Source organism: Monosiga brevicollis, genomic scaffold (assembly GCF_000002865.3).
Source record: "Monosiga brevicollis MX1 MONBRscaffold_8 genomic scaffold, whole genome shotgun sequence".
Taxonomy (NCBI): domain Eukaryota; class Choanoflagellata; order Craspedida; family Salpingoecidae; genus Monosiga; species Monosiga brevicollis.
In genome coordinates, this window is record NW_001865045.1 from 252,754 (window position 1) to 270,684 (window position 17,931).

General features: G+C 54.7%; 7 protein-coding genes across 7 annotated transcripts; 3 read left to right on the forward strand and 4 right to left on the reverse strand.

The window, feature by feature from the left end:
- Window positions 1-407: 407 nt before the first annotated feature.
- Window positions 408-6,215, reverse strand: MONBRDRAFT_16848 (uncharacterized protein; the record flags this gene model as incomplete). Its single annotated transcript, XM_001745280.1, has 17 exons — window positions 408-1,043; window positions 1,224-1,379; window positions 1,514-1,648; window positions 1,791-1,964; window positions 2,086-2,191; window positions 2,494-2,578; window positions 2,788-2,915; window positions 3,072-3,203; window positions 3,284-3,363; window positions 3,502-3,692; window positions 3,794-3,898; window positions 4,015-4,738; window positions 4,883-4,981; window positions 5,120-5,278; window positions 5,374-5,489; window positions 5,630-5,928; window positions 6,064-6,215. 17 exons carry the CDS (start codon window positions 6,213-6,215, stop codon window positions 408-410), a joined length of 3,477 nt encoding a protein of 1,158 aa, XP_001745332.1.
- Window positions 6,216-7,287: 1,072 nt separating this feature from the next.
- Window positions 7,288-8,301, forward strand: MONBRDRAFT_7635 (uncharacterized protein; the record flags this gene model as incomplete). The annotated part of the gene is made up of 1 exon (XM_001745121.1): window positions 7,288-8,301. One exon carries the CDS (start codon window positions 7,288-7,290, stop codon window positions 8,299-8,301), a length of 1,014 nt encoding a protein of 337 aa, XP_001745173.1.
- Window positions 8,302-8,870: 569 nt separating this feature from the next.
- MONBRDRAFT_7636 (uncharacterized protein) lies at window positions 8,871-10,125 on the reverse strand (the record flags this gene model as incomplete). The annotated part of the gene is made up of 4 exons (XM_001745281.1): window positions 8,871-9,076; window positions 9,197-9,323; window positions 9,437-9,541; window positions 10,117-10,125. The coding sequence occupies 4 exons, from the start codon at window positions 10,123-10,125 to the stop codon at window positions 8,871-8,873; spliced, it is 447 nt and encodes a 148-aa protein (XP_001745333.1).
- Window positions 10,126-10,147: 22 nt separating this feature from the next.
- On the forward strand, window positions 10,148-10,673 carry MONBRDRAFT_24829 (uncharacterized protein; the record flags this gene model as incomplete). Its single annotated transcript, XM_001745122.1, has 2 exons — window positions 10,148-10,315; window positions 10,401-10,673. The coding sequence occupies 2 exons, from the start codon at window positions 10,148-10,150 to the stop codon at window positions 10,671-10,673; spliced, it is 441 nt and encodes a 146-aa protein (XP_001745174.1).
- Window positions 10,674-10,808: 135 nt separating this feature from the next.
- Window positions 10,809-12,170, reverse strand: MONBRDRAFT_24830 (uncharacterized protein; the record flags this gene model as incomplete). The annotated part of the gene is made up of 1 exon (XM_001745282.1): window positions 10,809-12,170. The coding sequence occupies one exon, from the start codon at window positions 12,168-12,170 to the stop codon at window positions 10,809-10,811; it is 1,362 nt and encodes a 453-aa protein (XP_001745334.1).
- A 1,062-nt stretch (window positions 12,171-13,232) lies between these two features.
- MONBRDRAFT_24831 (uncharacterized protein) lies at window positions 13,233-14,877 on the forward strand (the record flags this gene model as incomplete). Its single annotated transcript, XM_001745123.1, has 6 exons — window positions 13,233-13,414; window positions 13,531-13,779; window positions 13,888-13,942; window positions 14,054-14,235; window positions 14,329-14,437; window positions 14,569-14,877. The coding sequence occupies 6 exons, from the start codon at window positions 13,233-13,235 to the stop codon at window positions 14,875-14,877; spliced, it is 1,086 nt and encodes a 361-aa protein (XP_001745175.1).
- A 446-nt stretch (window positions 14,878-15,323) lies between these two features.
- On the reverse strand, window positions 15,324-16,422 carry MONBRDRAFT_2176 (uncharacterized protein; the record flags this gene model as incomplete). The annotated part of the gene is made up of 4 exons (XM_001745283.1): window positions 15,324-15,487; window positions 15,619-15,844; window positions 15,997-16,167; window positions 16,312-16,422. Coding segments are annotated over 4 exons (672 nt in total), but the record flags the coding sequence as incomplete, so codon positions are not given.
- Window positions 16,423-17,931: the final 1,509 nt, after the last annotated feature.

A 17,931-nucleotide genomic window follows, 5' to 3' on the forward strand; every position in this document is an offset into this window, starting at 1 on the left:
TCAGGACCGTATATGTAGCAGAGCCATCAGGATCAGGGTTAAAGCTAGGTCGCAAAGTATAAGAACAAGCGGGTTGGCCTGGTGCTCCCAGGCCACACCGGCGTCAACGCCGATCGCTTTATTGCACGTGTCCATAGACGTGGTTATCCACAACCACAGGCCCTGGGTTCGACACTGTTCCATAAATGCTGGCAACATTGCCGTTTCCGTTTCCGTTGCCGTTTGTCTATCAAGCGAGTGGTGGACAAACAAGACGCCGACGTGTGAGTCAAACTGAGGGATTCCATCTGTTTGCTCATTGTGTCAAAATTTGATAACAACAGTCTCAGACCTGAGCGGGACCACCGTTACTCTGCAATGAGTCGAGCACCAAGCAGTCACGGCACACAATTTGATGAGTTCCTGTTTTACAACGCAACCCCCATTTTTCCTTTACAAGACCAAAAAGAAGAAGATGAAGAACGGACCTTGTTTGGGATGGGCATGGGCGTGCCATAAACACCAAGCGCTGCCTCAGATTGAACGGGACGGTTCATGGGCACGGCTTGGCCTCGGCCACGACCGCCTCGCATCGCCATGCCCTGACCCGGTCCAACCTGGCCTCGGCCACGACCTGTAGGCACGCCTCGGCCTCGTCCTTGAGGAGCCCCGCGACCACGGCCTGCGGAAGCAGGGCCCGCCGCAAGCTGGGGCCGAGCAATGTTGGGCTGGCCGCGGTTAGCGAGCTGCTGCTTAAAACGTTGGTAATGCTGCGGCACGGGAAGAGCAGGGCAAATGACTTCCAGCTGCTTCTCCTTGTTTTTCATAAACATGGTCTCCGGGCCCGTCTTGAAGATGATTTCTCCCTCGGTGCCATTGCGCCGCTTGTGACGAATGGTGTCCAAAATCTTGATGACGTGCACCTTGCGCGAGGCAAGTGCAATTTGCATGACCGCCTCAATGACGTATGGCGTATGAAAGATCCAGTCGCCCTTGTCGCGATCAGCTTCGTGATTGGTATGCAACACAAAGATGCCGTCGAACAAGCGGCTCACGCTGATGCCCTGCGGAGCAGAAGCACCCCGAATCACCAAACACGTGTTGAACGTTAGGCAAAAGCCGGTTCAAGGGCAGCACAAGGTGTAACTTGGATGAGTGGACTCGGTAGATCGAACGACATGAGCAAAAAGACAGGCATAGAACAAGGCGCGGCGGGAAGACGGGCACAGCGCTTGAGCACCAACCAGAAGATCGGTAAACTCGATCCGGGTGTTGACCTTGAACGTGTCGGGGTAAAGCACGTAGAGCGCCTTGTTGGTCACAATAATGTTGTAGTTGCGAGGCTTGTAGCTCTGGCGATCAAACTTGGTCACGTTGGCCGCATACTTGACGCGGGTTTCCTATCAACCCCGAACCCCCATGCGCGAGCGAAGCAACATCAGGATAGACAGAGGCAGAAGAGACAAAAATCAAGTTCGACAAAAGATGACGGAATTGGACAAGAAATTTGTATCCCCATGTGTCGCTGACATACCTCGGCCGTTTTGAGCTTGCTGCTGTTGAAGATGGGTTGCAAAGGGTGCTGGGCAAATCGCACGGGCTCAAGGCGATCACTGACAAACCAAGTGGCAACCGAGTTGGGGTACGACAGCTTCTTCTCACGAAAGAGCTAGCGCCAGGCAAGCATCAGGCAACAGGGGTGCACAGGGCGAGCCAAAGGGGATGGATGAGTGAGTGGTGGGACGAAGAGTAAAAAGCGCTGGCTTTGAGCAGCGATCTGCCAGTTCGACGCTGGAAATCAGGCGGCGCACCTCAGAAGCCGCCAACTTTTGCACAAGCTGAGTCTTGATTTTGGGTTTGCGGTTGAGGTCATCCCGATACTGCTTGGCTTGATAGCGCTTGTGCAGCCAACGCAAGATATCCGAGGTTTCTTTGAGGTACGGGGGAACGTTGGGCATCCAACGGCGGTCCAAAATGGTGGGCGGCTACTCTCATTTCACGCGCATGTCCGTGAAGGCAGGCTGGGCTGCTCAGGGTTCAGCAGTGTTGCCGCACAAGCCTTTCGCATCCAGCCACAAGGACACTTGATAACACCATTGCACGTACCAGGTGATTGCACAGCTCAATGAGCCAGCGCGAGCGCACAAAGTCGAGAAACTCGGCATTCTCCAAGCAGCGGGGCTTGTGGCGCGCATTAAAGCCACGAATAAACCTGAGGACACAGAGAGCATCGCACGCATTGAAGGCCTTGCTTGTCGCAAGAGAGAGGGAAGGGGCGGGAGACGGGACCTCCGCACAGCTCTTTGCGCTCACTGCGCGCCAACTGCGTGCCACCCAACTCACTTCTCAATGACGGCTTTGGCGTGTTGGCGCTTGCGGATCCATCGAATCATGCCCCTATAGGGGGTACATGGTGGTGCGTACATCAAGGTCAAGATAAAGGGTGAGCACCCACGAATTCATATGGGTCATTTCATTGGGGTGTGAGCATCACAGGTGACGAGCAGCACGCACAGCTTGACAGTGTGATTGGCAATGGCCAAACGACGCCGCGTTTTAATGGCCAAGAGTCGCCGCCAGTGGGTGACCAAGACCAAAGCTAAAAAAAAAACCAAACAGACAAACAAACAAACAACAAAAAAATAATTCAAAATTCAAAATTCAAAACGAGCGTCAGAGCGGAAAGCGAGCACACGCAGTTAGTGGAAGCGCCATGTCAATAGAACACAGAAAGAAGGAAAGAAAGAAAGAAACCGGAAAAACAAAAAAGACGTGGCCCATCGACAAGCGGTGAAGCTGACGACGTACTCGCAGCCTTGAGGTTTTGGTAGTGTTTGTGTTGCTTGTAGCCTTTGTATGAGGCTTGAATCTTGCTAGCAATCCAGTGACGCTTGTGCTGAAAGGCATCCTCAATGTCAAACAAAGTTTTGGGGTTGCTAGTACAGGGTGAGACAGGATGAGGCAGGATGGGGTGGGTGGGTGAGTCGCGGCACACGACGGCTGGAAGTCAAGAGCTAGCGGGGAAGCTTCCGAAAGAAACGAAAATTGAAAGAAAGGTCAACGAGCAGGTGTCAGGAAGAGGAGGGCCTGACCGGATGAAGATTTTTGTTTTGCCCATGCGGTAGGCATCGGCTGGGACACGCAAAGCATCCATAATCTTTTGGATACCTTCCCGGGCGCTGCCACGCCAACTAGGCCAGGTTGCGGTTGATAGAGATTTGTACCTATCCCGAGATGCAAGTGGCACATCCAAAAGTTATGCCACCTGAATGAACGATCTGCTCAACCGGCTTTGGGAGCTGACCTTTCCAAGAAAATCTCAAACGGCCGGCGGTAGGCGAAGCCAGCACGCCGCACACGCAGGTTTTCCATCAAACCAAGGTACTGTCAACGCGTTTCAATCATGATAAACAAACAGAGACGGCGGGGAGAAGTGAGCGGAGAATTTGCGCGGGTAGCTGCTCGTGGCTGTCAGCAGGTGAAAAAAATTAGGACGAAAACGTCCTTGGGGCGAGGTCGCACCTTGACTTGGTGATGCACGACTTCAGTGTCAAACACGCCTGCGCGCTTGTTATGATTGGGCTTGATGCAGCGCACGTAGGAAGGGGTCTTGGTGCTCAGGGTCTCAATGAGGCTGTTGAGAGACTGCTTGAACTGGGTGCCTGCTGTCAAGGGACGGCGCTTGGCCTCAAGCTCCTCACGCGGAAAGCAAGCTAAGCATAACAAAGGGATTAACACCGTCCACCAAGGTTGAGTCAGACAAAACTGAGCTGAAAATGCGGAGTTTGGAGGGCAATGGATAGTGAGGCCGGACCTTGCAGAATGGAGCTCGTGGATCGAGACATGGCATCCTTGAGATCGCGGAAAAGCTGGTCGTTGTTCTTGTCAAGGAAACCAGTGACAGTGTAGACCACATCGCCTAGCGGGCACGCACAATTGTGTGTATGTCAAGTTGCATTTGTGTGAGAATGGGCTTGCAGTCAGTTGCCCTGAGAGCTGGGGAGCAAAGCTCTTGGGTGGGTACCGAGGGCATACCGGCATAATGGCGAATCAAAAAGTCTTGGTACTTCATGTTCTTGCGCTGCTCCTTATCCGCGCTCTTGTGGGAGAGAAAGTGCTGATGATGCTTGAGTTGGTTATCCAGACGCTCCAGAAATGTCATATCAGAAACCTCGCCAGGGCGCAGACACTCCTCATCCAAGACGGCAATGATGCCCTTGTGGCGCTCCTCGACCATGTCGCAAATGATTTTATTGTTGAAGTAGTCAATCTTTTCCCACTCAATGCCTTCGTTGCGGTATTCCTCCTGCTCCGACTTGAGTGTGAGCTCGATGAAGAGCTGCTGCAGCTTTTCATTGCAGTAATTGATGCAAAACTGCTCAAAGCTGTTGGTCTTCATGATCTCAAATCCGTAAATGTCGAGGAGGCCCATGACAGTCTGGCGGCCGTCATGATTATACTCGAGGGAGCGGTTGATGCGCTCAACTAGCCACGAGAACATACGGTCGTACATGGCCTTGGCCAAGGCATCACAGGCGTACTGGGCCTGCTCCTGGGAGAGGTCACCGCGAATTTCCTGGCCACGAGCCACGACCGTCTTGTGAACGAAACATTGGGACAAGACATTGAGCTCAACACCGAGAAGCTTGGCAAGCTTATGCACGGGCTCCATATCCTGAATGCGCGATTCATCACGCGTGATGGCCTCAAACTTGAGTTCGCCCATGTGAACGATGGCACCAATGATGTTGTACAACTCCTGTCAATGGCGAGCGCAAGGCGTGCGGTCGGAGTGTGCACACACAGTGAGGTCAGACCGGATTTCTGGCCGATGAAAAAAACAAAAAACAAAGAAAAAAGGGCTTGCGACGAGGTGGGTCAGGTAGGGAGGGCATGTGCTCACGTCGATTTCAGCTCGGTCAAAGGCAAGCTCGTCAAAGGCACGTTCCAAGTCTTGGTAGTCTCGCAGGTCGTCAATGGTGGCAACTTTTTCGGCATCTCCCTACCAGGCGAGGAATACACACGCATGCGAGCCTATCCGTGAGCCACTTTACTCCAAAGTGCTGCACCACATGGCTCGAACCGAGGTAACATTGCGATTGCCGAAGCAGGAAGTATGGGCAATGTGTGGCGAGCCTACTTGGTTGGTGTAGCGGTACTTGCTGGGTTGCGGGTCCAGCTGGAGACGCTGAAGCAAAGCGGTGTTGCCCGAGGCCATGAGCATGTAGAAAATGTGAAAGTTGCGCTCGCCAGGCATCTGATAGACAACGCGACACTTCTCCAAGAGATAGTTGACAATCTATTAAGGCGGAGAAGGAAAGGAGGATAGGATGACACTGAGCACTAGCAGGGCTTGAAAAAGAGGGACGTGGCTCCATGCAGCATCCCACATACCTTGCCCGAGAGAGGCTCGCCCTTGAAGTCAAAGTTGCAGGCCATGTACTTGCCAAAGCGGGAACTGTTGTCGTTACGGATGGTTTTGGCGTTACCAAACGACTCCAGAATCGGGTCTAGATGAACACAGGCCACGGGTCACAAATGGCACACGTATGGGCAGGGGCAGGATCAGCAAGAAGATACAGCGACACAATACAAACAGCGGCGCAACAGGGGCTGCTGAAAAAGAATGGACAAGGGGGCTGCCTCGTACTGGATTGTAGGAGGCGGTCACGGATGTTGCCAGCCTTGCCCGTGTTCGTGGACGAAAGGGCTAAAAACTGCAAGATTTTCTTTGAGGCCTCGGTTTTACCGGCGCCCGACTCGCCGGAGATGAGGATGACCTGGTCAAGGAGCTCATCTCGCATCGAGCGGTATGCTTGGTCGGCAACGGCGAAAATGTGCGGGGGCAGTTCGTAGAGATTGACATTTTGGTACATTTCAATGTGATCCTTTGAGTAGATATCGAGCTGATGGTACGGGTTGACACTGACACACACGTTGCCAATATATCTGTGGAGCAGTGCGGCATGGCACAGCGCGGCCAGGTGAGTGGCTAGGGGAATGGGGGTTCGAGTTGGACGACGGGTTCGCTCAGGTGGGGTTAGGGTTAGCGTCAGAGCAAGCATGACGGGTGAGGGGGCGTACGTGTAGATGATGTCCTTTTGGAAGCGCTGCTTGAGGTTGTTCATGAAGGCGTCCTCATTCCGGAAATTCTCGAGGAGCACAAAGTCCTGCACACCAACATTGTCGTTTTCGCAGTGCGTCTCGCGCAGCGCGCGACCAGATGGACGCGGCATGGTTGGTCCTGCAACGCATCATACCCAGGGCAGATGACAGAGTCAGCGTATGCATATGTGAATGTGATACCACTGAAGGGTTGAAGGAAGATCGCGCGGGAGGCAGTCCGCAGTTAGCCCACCGAAAGCCTGAGAAGCACACCTGTTGGTGCCAGATGTTGTGTTTGGCTCGTCAAGAGAGCTGTACCTGGTGCGGGATTTCGGGAACCACGGGCGGGCGACCAAACAAGGGCACGCTTGACTGCACAATCGCCCAGAGGCTCTCTGTGCGCCGAAAGTCAAGCCCAGGGAAGAAATCTGCAAGTCGATGCGGGTTGGGAGGACGAGCAAGCGAGCCAGCAGTAAGCACGGGGTATCGCTGAGAATCGAGCATGAGAGAGATCGGGCTGAAAGAAATCCCCATGCCTACGAGCCAGGCTCGCTCAAGCTCCAGAAATCGACCGGAGCGTCTGATTCAAGGGCCTGCTCCGACACGGTCCTGCTTCGCCCGTCTCCGTGTCCCACTCAACCCCGTGCACGATGGGCACCTCCATCAAACGCATTACTGCGGGGCCTCCCCCGAGCACTTGGGCTTGCGCACCATTGCGATCAGCGACAGCTATCGTGTCTTACCGTTGTTCTGCTCTGAGGGACCGAAGTAGAGCGTAGAGTCTAGTCGAGTCGAGAGAGTAGAGAGAGAGGAGAGAGAGAGAGAGGGCGGGGATGCCGGAGAGAGGGACAGTGGCGGCGGCAGTGCTGACCAACTGTAACTGCTGATAACGTTAACAACGAGAGAAGAGAGAGAGAGAGAGAGAGAGAGAGAGAGAGAGAGAGAGAGAGAGAGAGAGAGAGAGGATCTTTTTAAAACATCAAAGCAACATCAACAGAGAGAGAGGGAAAGCTCGAAGCTCCGCCCACCCTGCATGACAGTTGGTAAAAAAAAAAGTCCAGATTGTCAGCCTTTTTGGATAGCCAACTCGTGCACAAATGTGAATGGTTGAACGTATAAAATTCCGTTTATTTTTGTTTGATGATATACAAAGTAAAATCGGCTTCACTGCGTTCGTCAACTGGAATCATGATCGCAAAGCCGATGCGGCACGGGCCGTGCTCGGGCCTGCCCGCGGCTTTCCTCCTCTTCCTCGGTCTTGTTGCTCTTGGGTTCGCAGCGCAGGCTGCACACGGCTTTGTTGAGATGGGCGTTCTGCAACCGGGTGGTGCGGGACAACCAGTGCAACTGGTCAGCCTCAACGCGAATATGACCGTGGCGCACACGCAGCAGTCGTTCTCCCTCGGGGCGGGAGTACAGGAGGTGCTGCAGGTCAATGGCTTCCGCTGCCGACCCACGGGGCCCTTCTGCCTCTTCACCACCTTTGACGGCAGCACATCGCGCCTGTACAACGTGACTTTAGCCACCGCCCGTGTCACCAGCATCTTTGCTCTCGAGGGTCAACTCCGCGACTTGCACGTTGATCTAGCCACGGGAGCTGCCATCGCCGTGTTGACCAGCTCGGATGAGGCCACCGTCGTGCAGATCTTGGATGGAGAGCGCTCAGATGTTGTCCAGCTCGGTCCTTTGGGAGGCAATGCTTCCACCTTCCATCCTGGCTTTTCAACCCATTGCTCTGATCTTCAAATTCTTTGGGTGCAGCTCCATGATCCGGCCGCCTCGACAACCAGCGGAGCCACTCTGCATCAAATTGATCTCGCAGCAAGTCGCTTGGTACAATCCACTAACCTAGACCAACCATTTGCCGCGCTGTGGGCCAGCTGCATTGATCAGATCAACCTGAACCAGGTTGCTGGTGCCTTGCTAAGTCGCAACGGGTCACAAATTGCCTTTGGACTCGTGGCGAAAGGCTCGGGCCATGTCGAGACAGTGCATGTCACCTCCAGTCCGGACCCTCGCTTGCGGCTGTCAGGCGTCATCACCGAAGGCGCTGATACCGATTATGTCTTTCTCATGGAACTGCCCCCTGCAGAAGGCCGCGATGCCCGTGCGAGTACCAATACGGGCGTTGCCGTTCGGGGTAACTTTCATGGCACAGGTTCACTCGTCATCTCCAAGCTCACGGCCCAGCTCATAGGAGCCGCCCGTCTCTCTTAAGCAATTGTGGGTCAGGAAAGACTTTTTATGTGTTGTCCGGCTGTTGGCATGAAGGGCACAATTTTATCTAGAACTTGCTTTGATGAAACAGCTCTTTGCCTTGGTGTTTTGCACGCGGTTGCTCACCACTAGTGTCGGATCGCATAAGGCCTTGAGACCATAATATTATGCATTCGGGTGTAGCAAGACACCAGGGCAACCTCACGTGAGAGGAACGAGCTCGAACAAAAGGGGCATTCAATTCTAAACTGTGGCACACAAACAAGCTGTGCTCTGCAACGGTGTGCTTTGAACCCGCCCAGCGGGCGCAGAGCATGCTAAGGGCCAGTGATACGGGAACCAGTGGCCTCAGTACTTGGGCTGTGCCCAGACACTTGTGTTTCCACAGTTGGGCTCATCAACAATGCCCAAGCCATAACCGGGCAAGGCTGTGGCTGCGGCACTACGTGCCAGCTGCAGCGCCGGGCCCAGAGCTATGCATGCCCCCGCCCCCCATTTTGATATCAAGCATACACCAAAAGAGTCAAAAGAGTGATTGAATGAGTTGGCCGGCACGCGCTCGAGACGTGTTACCAAGAGTAAGAGAACCAGAACAATTCAGGCTTACCAGCACCAATGTACTCGGCATCGCGGGGATAGCAAAAGGCAATGTTATAGGGGTTGAGATCGCAGTAGGATGGATTGGCGGCGCCCGTGCTGTTGGGCTTGGGCAGCAAGTTGTACGAGGCGAAGAAGCGAGCCCAGACAAAGTCCGCAAAAGACTCATCCGTCTTGCCTGTCCTCATCCCATGTTGTCCAGTCGTGAGGAGAGGAAGAAACGTTGGTTCATGAGGTCATCAAGCAGGACTGGGTGACACGACGGCCCTTGCAGACGCACAGATGCGTGTGTACATACCGTAGCCAGCGTTGTTGCGCACTGCCCATGCGAGGGAGCGGTACGGGTTGTTGACGAGGTGGGTAATGTTGGTGGGCATTGTGTGAGGGTTCAAGAGTCGCATGTTGGTCTCATCATAGAGCCAGATCTATGCGACAAAGGCCAGCTCGAGTGTCTTGAGACGAGGGACGGGAGATATCGAAACAGTTGGCAGTGCGAGAGGCGGCTGCAGATAAAGTGTTAAACCATGGCTTGCTGTACCTTGTTGAGCTCCACCATGCGCCGGAAAAACTCGGGCAGGTTGTCAGTTGCAAAGTTGGCCTGGACGTTGATGGCAACAAAGCGCAACGAATTGTCAATGTCGGCCTGGAACAGCGCCAGCACCAAGTGATGGTGATCCTATGCACGTTCAAAGCAAAAGTGGCGGTGAGCTTCCGAGCTCGGCGTCAATCTCAGACGGAGGCAAGTGAGACGGACCGTCAGATAAAACCCATCTGGGCCAACATAGGCCGGAACCGGATGATTCTCGAGATAATCGGCCAAATCACTTTTGCTCATGGCGCCAAAGTTCTTCTACAAATGTTCAAAATTAACAAGCGGGAATGCGAGCATCGATGCGTCAATCGACCGTGAAAAAAGGAACAAGAAAAAAAAAAAAGGCGCAGGGTCCCGCGGAAAAGTCAAGGAGCTGCTCCGAAGGTAGTGGACGTACTGCTTTACAAAAAACCTCTTGATAGCCAGCCGAGTTTTGCGTAGTGTGGACATCGCCGGCATAGAGCAAGCAGGTATCGCCTGGGCCGTATTCGGAGCGTTATTTCAATTGGGAGACGAGGTGCGGTGAGCATGTCGAGTCTGATAAGGCAGCCGCTTTGGGTTTGACAACAAGACAATGAAAGCCACAGAAAAGGAAAGAGGAGCGGAAGGTGTCATGGAAACCTTACCGGCGACATTGCTCGTGGTGCAAAGGTCCAGATGTTTGGCAACAGCGAGGATGGACCCCGTGATGAGCGCAAGAAGGGCAGCACCGAGAGATTGAGACACCATCATTCGGGTCTGTGCCAAGAAAAAGCAAATTATCTGCCAGGCAGGCTGCTGTCCACTTGGCCACTATACCGAGGTTGCTCAGGCAATTGTGCCGTCGTACGCAGTTGTCTTCCAGCCAACAAACTCACCCGCTGTTTCCGTTGCTCTCCGCCTCCTCTGTCGCTGATCCCATGGTGGCAAGGCAATAACGAGCCAAGTCCCAAGGGCAAGCGAGCTGCATGCCTTGCTCAAGCCCCTTGACCCTGGGCTATCTGTCAAATCTCTCTTGCTGGTCTGTCTGTCTCTGTCTCTGTCTCTCTCTCTCTGTCTGTCTCTCTCTCTCTGTCTGTCTCTCTCTCTCTCTCGTCTTGCTCAAGACAGACTAGCCAGAAGTCCCAAGCGAGCTTCCCTCTGTCTCTCTCTGTCTCTCTCTGTCTCACACGCATTGCATTACCCAATACACCACCCATCGTGACAGGTTGGGCAAACATCAAACATCAATAAAAGCACAAGTGTTGAGCAACTTCTCAGAGAGTGTGTGTGTCCGCAATTTGAAATAAAAGAACAGAAATTAATATTGGAGTTGGGTACGATCATCAGAAACGAAAAGTCAGCCGAAAACGTAAATGGTGCCCTCGTTGCTGGTGGGGCGATCGGCCGAGGGGCTGCCGGCGTAGATGAGACCGTCGAGCGGGGAGTGGGCCAAAGCCGCACCGAGAGCATCCGACGTGGCTGCGTTGCTGGCCTGGAGGCGCCTTTGCAAGACATAGGTATCCACGGCGTGTTGGGCAAAGACATAAATGCCCCCGCTATTGCTGGGACCCGTCGCCATCTTGTGTGCCCCCACGAGGAGATGACCATCCGCTAGCGCCAAGCCCAGGCCAAATTGCGTTTCTGTGGAGGCATCGGGCGCCAGAACACGATGTTGCCACACTGACCGTGCTGATGGATGCGTGAGGTTGGCTGTGATGCGGAAGACATCGACGGCGCCGCGACGAAAAATGGAGTCGGAGTAAAACGGCGCGCCCACCGCCAACAATCCAGCGTGTAGGGCCACACTAAAGCCAAAATAGTTGGCCGTCGTGCCTGGCTCCGGTGAAAAGACGCGCGCTTGGAGCCCAAATATGCCGTTGGGGCCAGGGCGAAACAAGTAGACGCAGCCCGGGCCCTCGTCCAAAACCCCACCTACGGCAACCAGGTCACCATCCACGGCCACGGCAGTGCCGAAATTGCCAGTTGTACTCAGAATTTCAGAGCCCATCAGGAATTGGGGTGCTCGGAGCGTGGGCCAAGATGAAGTGATGTAGATGAAAACAAACCCACTAGCTGCGGTGGGCTCGACCGGGCCCGGTGCCCCGACGACCAAGTATAGATCATTCAGCGCCAGGGCTTGGCCAAAGCGTCCCGAGAGTGCTGAGGTGCCTGGGTCTGAAACGGCGTTCAACGCAGCGTAGCGTGGCAGGGCCGTCCAGTTGGAAGTCCCTTCCGGGGAATCTGCCAAACGCCCAAAGAGATAAATGCGCTCCTGACCCGGGGCTCCGACCACGAGCCGGTCTCCAGATATGGCCAGGCTGCGACCGAGTCTGCTCTGCTGGGACTGTGGGACAGAAGGGAGTTCCACCTCACCCAAATCGCGAAGCGTGTTGGGGCTGCAAAGGCGCATGCGTGCGAGGCGGGTGTGCAGATCAGCCTGATAGCCAGTCAATGCGGCAAGCTGTTGATTGAGATGCGTCAGGTTTGCCATCAACGCCTCGCTCTCCGAGCGCAACGCCGCAACTCGACGTTGAGCGGCAGCCAGCCCTGCCCCGGCAACGTCCACTCCTTGCACTACCAAGCCCGTGGACCGTTCCGAAACAGTGCTCCGAATGTGAAGGTTGCTCGCATAATCACTCGTCACCTCCACCTGACCATGCGCACCAGCGCTTAATAGCGCCCACAACAGCAAGAGTCGAGGTCCCGGCCACCTGGCCATCTTCACACACACAAAAAAAAAAAAAAAAAAAAAAAAAAAAAATTCAAGGCGGCCTCACGTAGTTTCACTGTTTTCGCCTTCTGTTTCCCATTTATCTGACATGCTGACTTTTGGGAATTGCGGACATTGACCACGACCGCCGTGATCGCCAACGCAGGTTTCACGCGAGCGCAGCTTGGAGGCCACATGGGCTCCGTATGCGTGTGCGTTTGTATTGGCGTCACGATCGTCAACATACAATCGACATTGGCGCTGTGGTATGCCCGTACCAAGTCGAAAAAAGCATGGGTTGTGCTCGTCGGTGATCAGGCTTACTCATGCAAGGACACGTTTGAGATGCGTCACGAAGCCCTGCAGCGCCACTGCGGCTGGGCCAGCCCAACTTCAGCTGAAGCGCTTTTTGGGACAAGATGAGCCCCCTGGTGAAGGCGTCACCAAGCCCACTTCTTCTTAAACCCGTTTTTGCGATTTGCACTCGTGTTTCTTCTACACACGCCTTGCCTCATCGACGAGAGCTCCCCAGCTACCCCTCTGTCCGCTTGGTTGCATCGGCCACACGCCCGCAACCCACTCTCCAGCGTCCGCCCAAGAGATCAATCAACATAGCAAGTGACCACAGATACCCAAACCACACTTTAAGCTGATTGGCTCCGACCAAAAGTCCCGGCGCTGCATCTTGCACACCAAATGCACAGCCAATGATGATGGCCTAGAACACGATCTCCGTGATCACGTTGATCGTGTACCGCGTCTCATGCGCTTCCCACAAGCGGGCGCCTATACGATCGTGATCGCGATCCTTGCCCCACCCGTCTCAAGCAGCATGATGTTGCGCGTGTGCCCTCGCCTCCTCTTGCCATCCTGCACTTGAGCTCCATGCCCAGCCGAGCCAAGCGACGCCAGTCCGGGGCAACCCCGGCTATATCTGTCCCGCGGCTCGTCTTGGTTGTCATTTTATTACTACACCTCAAGCAACTCAACAGCAACACGATCTACTGAGCACTTGACCTGTTTGACCTTCTTTGCGTGACTTCAACGAGCACTACTACCTCAACACCCAACATGGCGACCGCTATCAAGCACACCGACTCGGGCCGCCCCGCCCCCGTCAAGGTTGATGCCAATGGCAGCAAGATGAAGTCGATGTTCTCCAAGACCAGCGAAGAGCAGAAAATCAAGGGCGAGACCATGGCCATCTCGTCGACCTTTGAGAAGTACCTTGCTGAACGCGAGCAAGCCATCAAGTATGTTGTGACTGCGCTGCCTGGCCCTTGCTACAACACCGTTGCCCGCCCACCTACTGCTTACTCACACCATCTGCCACGGCAAAACTTGTGCTTGACTGCTTCTTGTCGCGCAGGTTGGCGCAAAAGTGGAGCCTGAGCGAGAACTCTGAAATGCGCCACTTGATTTCGGCGTGCACGGATAACGTGACGCAGGGCAATGATGTCATGCGTTACTACGACCAAACCTTTGAGCGTCTCTTCAGCACGATTGATCGCTGCATCAAGGAGAAGAAGCACCTTCACTCGCTGAACAAGGACCTGCAAAAGCTGGACAAGCGCATGGACAAGCTTGAGAAGGAGGCAGCCGAGGACCAATCGTCGGCGTAAGTACCCGGGCACCCAGCCCTCGCTTTGCCAAGCTTTCGGCCCAGCGACCCTGATCTGCCACTCATTGCTAGCTCGTGGTTGATGCACTTGTGCTGTATGGTTAGGTCCAGCCAGGAATCAGCCAGCGACATTCAGCAGAACCTGCACTTGGCCGAAGCCGTACGTTGTACACCTGGCAGGCTAATTTGTTTTCAGCTTTTTGCCGCGCAGATGCGCGTTCACGTGTTCTCACCTTTGTTGTTGTTGAAACCCGTTTGAACGCGTGCACAGACCCAGAAGGAGGTTTTGAAGACGTACCGCAACATGCACATGCGTATTCGTCGTGCCCTTTACAACCTGACGGTGGCTCGCATTGAGCAGCACCGCAAGATTGTGGCCCTCGACATCAAATTTTTGGAGGACTTGAACGAGTTCAAGTACCCTTCGGCCGTTCACGATGACGGTCACATGGAGTAAGTGTCACTGCAGCTTTGTTGCCTGAGCCTGTCACACCGGTCATGACTTTGCTCACGTATCTTGGTCACTGTTACTCTGGTTGGGCGTAGTTTCTCGAGCTTCAAGAACGAGCTACCCATTGCTGAGGCCACGAGCTGGTACAACAACGACTGGGCTCCCCCCAGCTGGTTGGGTGATGATGTCATTGCCCAGCTCGACGTGAGTGCTACCACGGGCTCAGGATTTTGCGTCGCTGCGATGGGTGCTAGGGCAAGGCTGGCGCGCTCGGCGATGCTTTGCAAAAAGCTTGTGCAGCTCATTTCATTTTGACCTGGTGTCGGCTATTGTAGGATGAAGAGGATGGCAACATGTCTTCGCCCGGCACTTCCCCCGGTGGTAGCCCCGCGCCACTGCTGCCCCATGACCACCACGTGGCTCCCCTGGAAAAGGGCCTGTACCCTGGCACGACGGGCATTCGCTCCATGAAGGCCGGCAATCATTACGACGACCCCATCGAGCACCCCAATCGCCCTGTGGCACAGCACGAGACAAACCGTGGCAAGGTGGATGCTACCTTCGACAAGCCCGTCCATGATTCAGACCGCGGCGAGATCGTTGAGCGCACGCCCAGCGGCCGTGTCAACAAGACGCAAATCTAAGCACGGCACGTACGTGCTCACCCCTGAGTGCCCGGATCTACCATGGTCGTGTGGCCTCTTTGCTTGTATGCATTGGCTGTGCCAACGCTGATCGTGCGCTGCCATGCAGTCGTGTATTCTATGTGTGTACATGTAATCGATCACCCGAGTTTTGCTGTGAGCATTTGAGGTGATGGTGTTGTTGTATGGAGAGAGTTTTCCCCATACTGGCCTTTGTGTCAGTTGAACCAATTCAATTGATGAAATTGCAATACATCACTGTTGATTCTGGGAGTTTGGATGGTGTGGTAAAAAGTCTTCAGTCTTGTGTGCGTGGGGCGGGAAAGGCATCCGAGGATCGCACAGGTAAACTCACTCAAACGGAGACAAGCGCGGGTCATGGCTTGAGACAATTAGCGAGCGTCCTTGATGGCGCGCAGGTCTGCCAGATCCTGCGAGGTGGCACATTGGAAAAAAAGGTTGTGTTGGCGCTCAGCACCGAGGGTGGATGGAACGGTCGGGGCTTGTTGGCTGCGTCGCTCCCGTGCCCATTCCAACTTGGCCTGAATCTCCGAACTGGAGGGGAGCATGTCCAGGGCAAATTCCAGGTTGGCCACCGTGTATTCGTGGCCTAGACAGCGCGTCCAACCCGGCAGAAAGGGGGGAGGTAATGGTGAACGGTGGAGTCGACAAAGGTCAGGCAGGGGATGGCGGATATGAGGTATGCATTCACCGATGAAATGTTGGCTGAGGGGTGCTTACCACAATACAAGACAGTGTCTGAAGGGAGTTGTTGATAGCGGGCAAAGGTATCAAAAAGGTCGTCGGCAGTGCCTTCGAAGAGGCGGCCACAACCACCGACAAAGAGGGAGTCACCGGCGAAGAGGGCGCCCGGGGCGCTGGGGTCGTTGGGATCGGTCACGTAAAAGCTGACATGATTGTGGGTGTGACCCCCCGAGTTGATTGCCTTGATTTGAAGACCATCAAACTACGCAGCAGCGACGAGCCAGTTTTTTCGAGAGCGAGAAGAAAAGTGAGCAGCGTGCAAAGACACGCGTCTCGCGGGCAAGCTGTCCATGGCCAGCAGCTTGGGGCACCAGCAACCAACATTTGGCTCGAATCAGTGACGAGCCCACTCACGTCGAGGGTGGCGTCGGGTTGGAGCAAGGTGTCCAGCTTATCGATGCGTTCATCACCACCATATACGGTAATGTCCGAGACCAGCTCTTGGATGGCCGCATTTCCACCATCGTGGTCGTGGTGGTGGTGTGTTGTCAGGACGGTGTCCAGGACCAGGTCCAGCTGCTCGGCCTAGGGTGGGTGTGACGGCAAGCAGCGAAGCGATGGGAGAGCGCTGGTCAGAATGCTGGTCAGAATGCTGGTCGCAATGGTACCGAGGCTGAGCATACGAGTGGCAGGGCTTCGGGCTGGGACAGAAAGCAACGCCGTCGGTACCTCGCGCACGAGGCTGGCGGGCTGGACGGGGTCGACGGCCAAGGCTCGGCGCGTGTGGCGGTTGAAGAGCAGAAACATGAAGTTGTCATCCAATGCGGGCAGTACGCGCACAATAAAGCTCTGGCCATGCGTGCAGGTGACGGGCCGCGAGTGGGCAGAGGCACTCGTCCCACTCAGGGTGCGCGTGACGCCGGGAGAGGAGACAGCCTTGCGCGAGCCCGCCACTGCCAAGGCATGCTGCGGTCGCAACCGGCAGCTGGCTGCTAGCCGTGCACGAAGAGCGGCCCAAGACACCATGCTATATTTCTTTCAAATCAATCAAAGACGGCCGCCAGTGTTGTCGTCGCCTTGACGCAGTGACCCGAGACAAAGCCGTGCAGTGTGACCCGGAAGCGAGTCAAGCAAGTTGCGACCGTGAGAAACCAGCGCAAAAAAAAAAAGCACAAAAAGCACAAAAGTAAAATACAAACTGCTCATACTCGGAAGGCGAAGCCAGTGTTGGAAAAAGTTCAAGTATCGAAATGACGTAAAAGTGTTGGTGTGGCTGTCCTCCTACACCTGCTTTTTTGTTCTCATCAGCAAAAGGAGGAGTGATGAACCTTGCTCAACCGTCAACCCATCAAGGAAGGAGGATTCTGCTCCCAACTCCACAACCACCACGAGCGCCCCCACACGTCACGAGCAGTAGCAGCTGCTGCTGCAAACACAAAGAAAAACACAGGAAAAACACGGCCTTTGGTAAAACACAAACATTGCTTGGTGTGTGTGAATCTGTGTTACACGTGGCAGCACACGATGATTTCACACAGCTTGCGACCCACATCCTCATGGTGTGTGCGTATGTGTCACCTATACCTGAACGCGCCTTGCCAAGCCAATACCAGCCCCAGGTGCCACACCCGACGGTACGCACACCTTTTGCGGTCCCTCAAAGAATGAGGATGCTGCTGATTGGGTGTTGATGTTTTCTTTTGTCCGACGTGGTTCATTCGAATCCTGCTGCCCACGGCGTGGGTGACGTTTGGTCATACGAAAGGCGCATACGCAGGGACGAGACAACCCGAACCATCGCTTGCCGAATTGGTTCGAGACAAAGTCGGGATGGATGGCAGCCGGTGATGAATTTGGTGGAGGTGATGATGGCAGCAAGCGGCTGGGACGGTCTGGGGCGACCACTTGCTTTGTGCCGCCCTACAAGTCGTGGTGACCCCAAAAGTCAGGGTGTGCCCTAGCAAGGCGAGACCTGACTGTGATGAGCTTGACCACGACCCCACCCTAACACAGAAAACCCCCAACACCTCGCACACCACTACTTGAACCACGCCATCAGCGCCACCTCACTCAAGCCAGCCGACCAAACCAAAACCAAACGAGCGAGCAATAGGACCACCACCATTCCTGATCAACGACGCCACGCCGACCACGACGCTCGGGACGCTGGGACGCTTGGCTTGTTCGCCCGGCACCACGAGCATCGCGCAACGACGACAACAACAACAACAACAACAAGGTTTTGAATCATCATGTCCGTACTGATGATCTGACACGTCACCATCTCCTCCATCACACGCCCACACCAACAAAATTATTGATGACAAACACATCAACAACAATAACAAC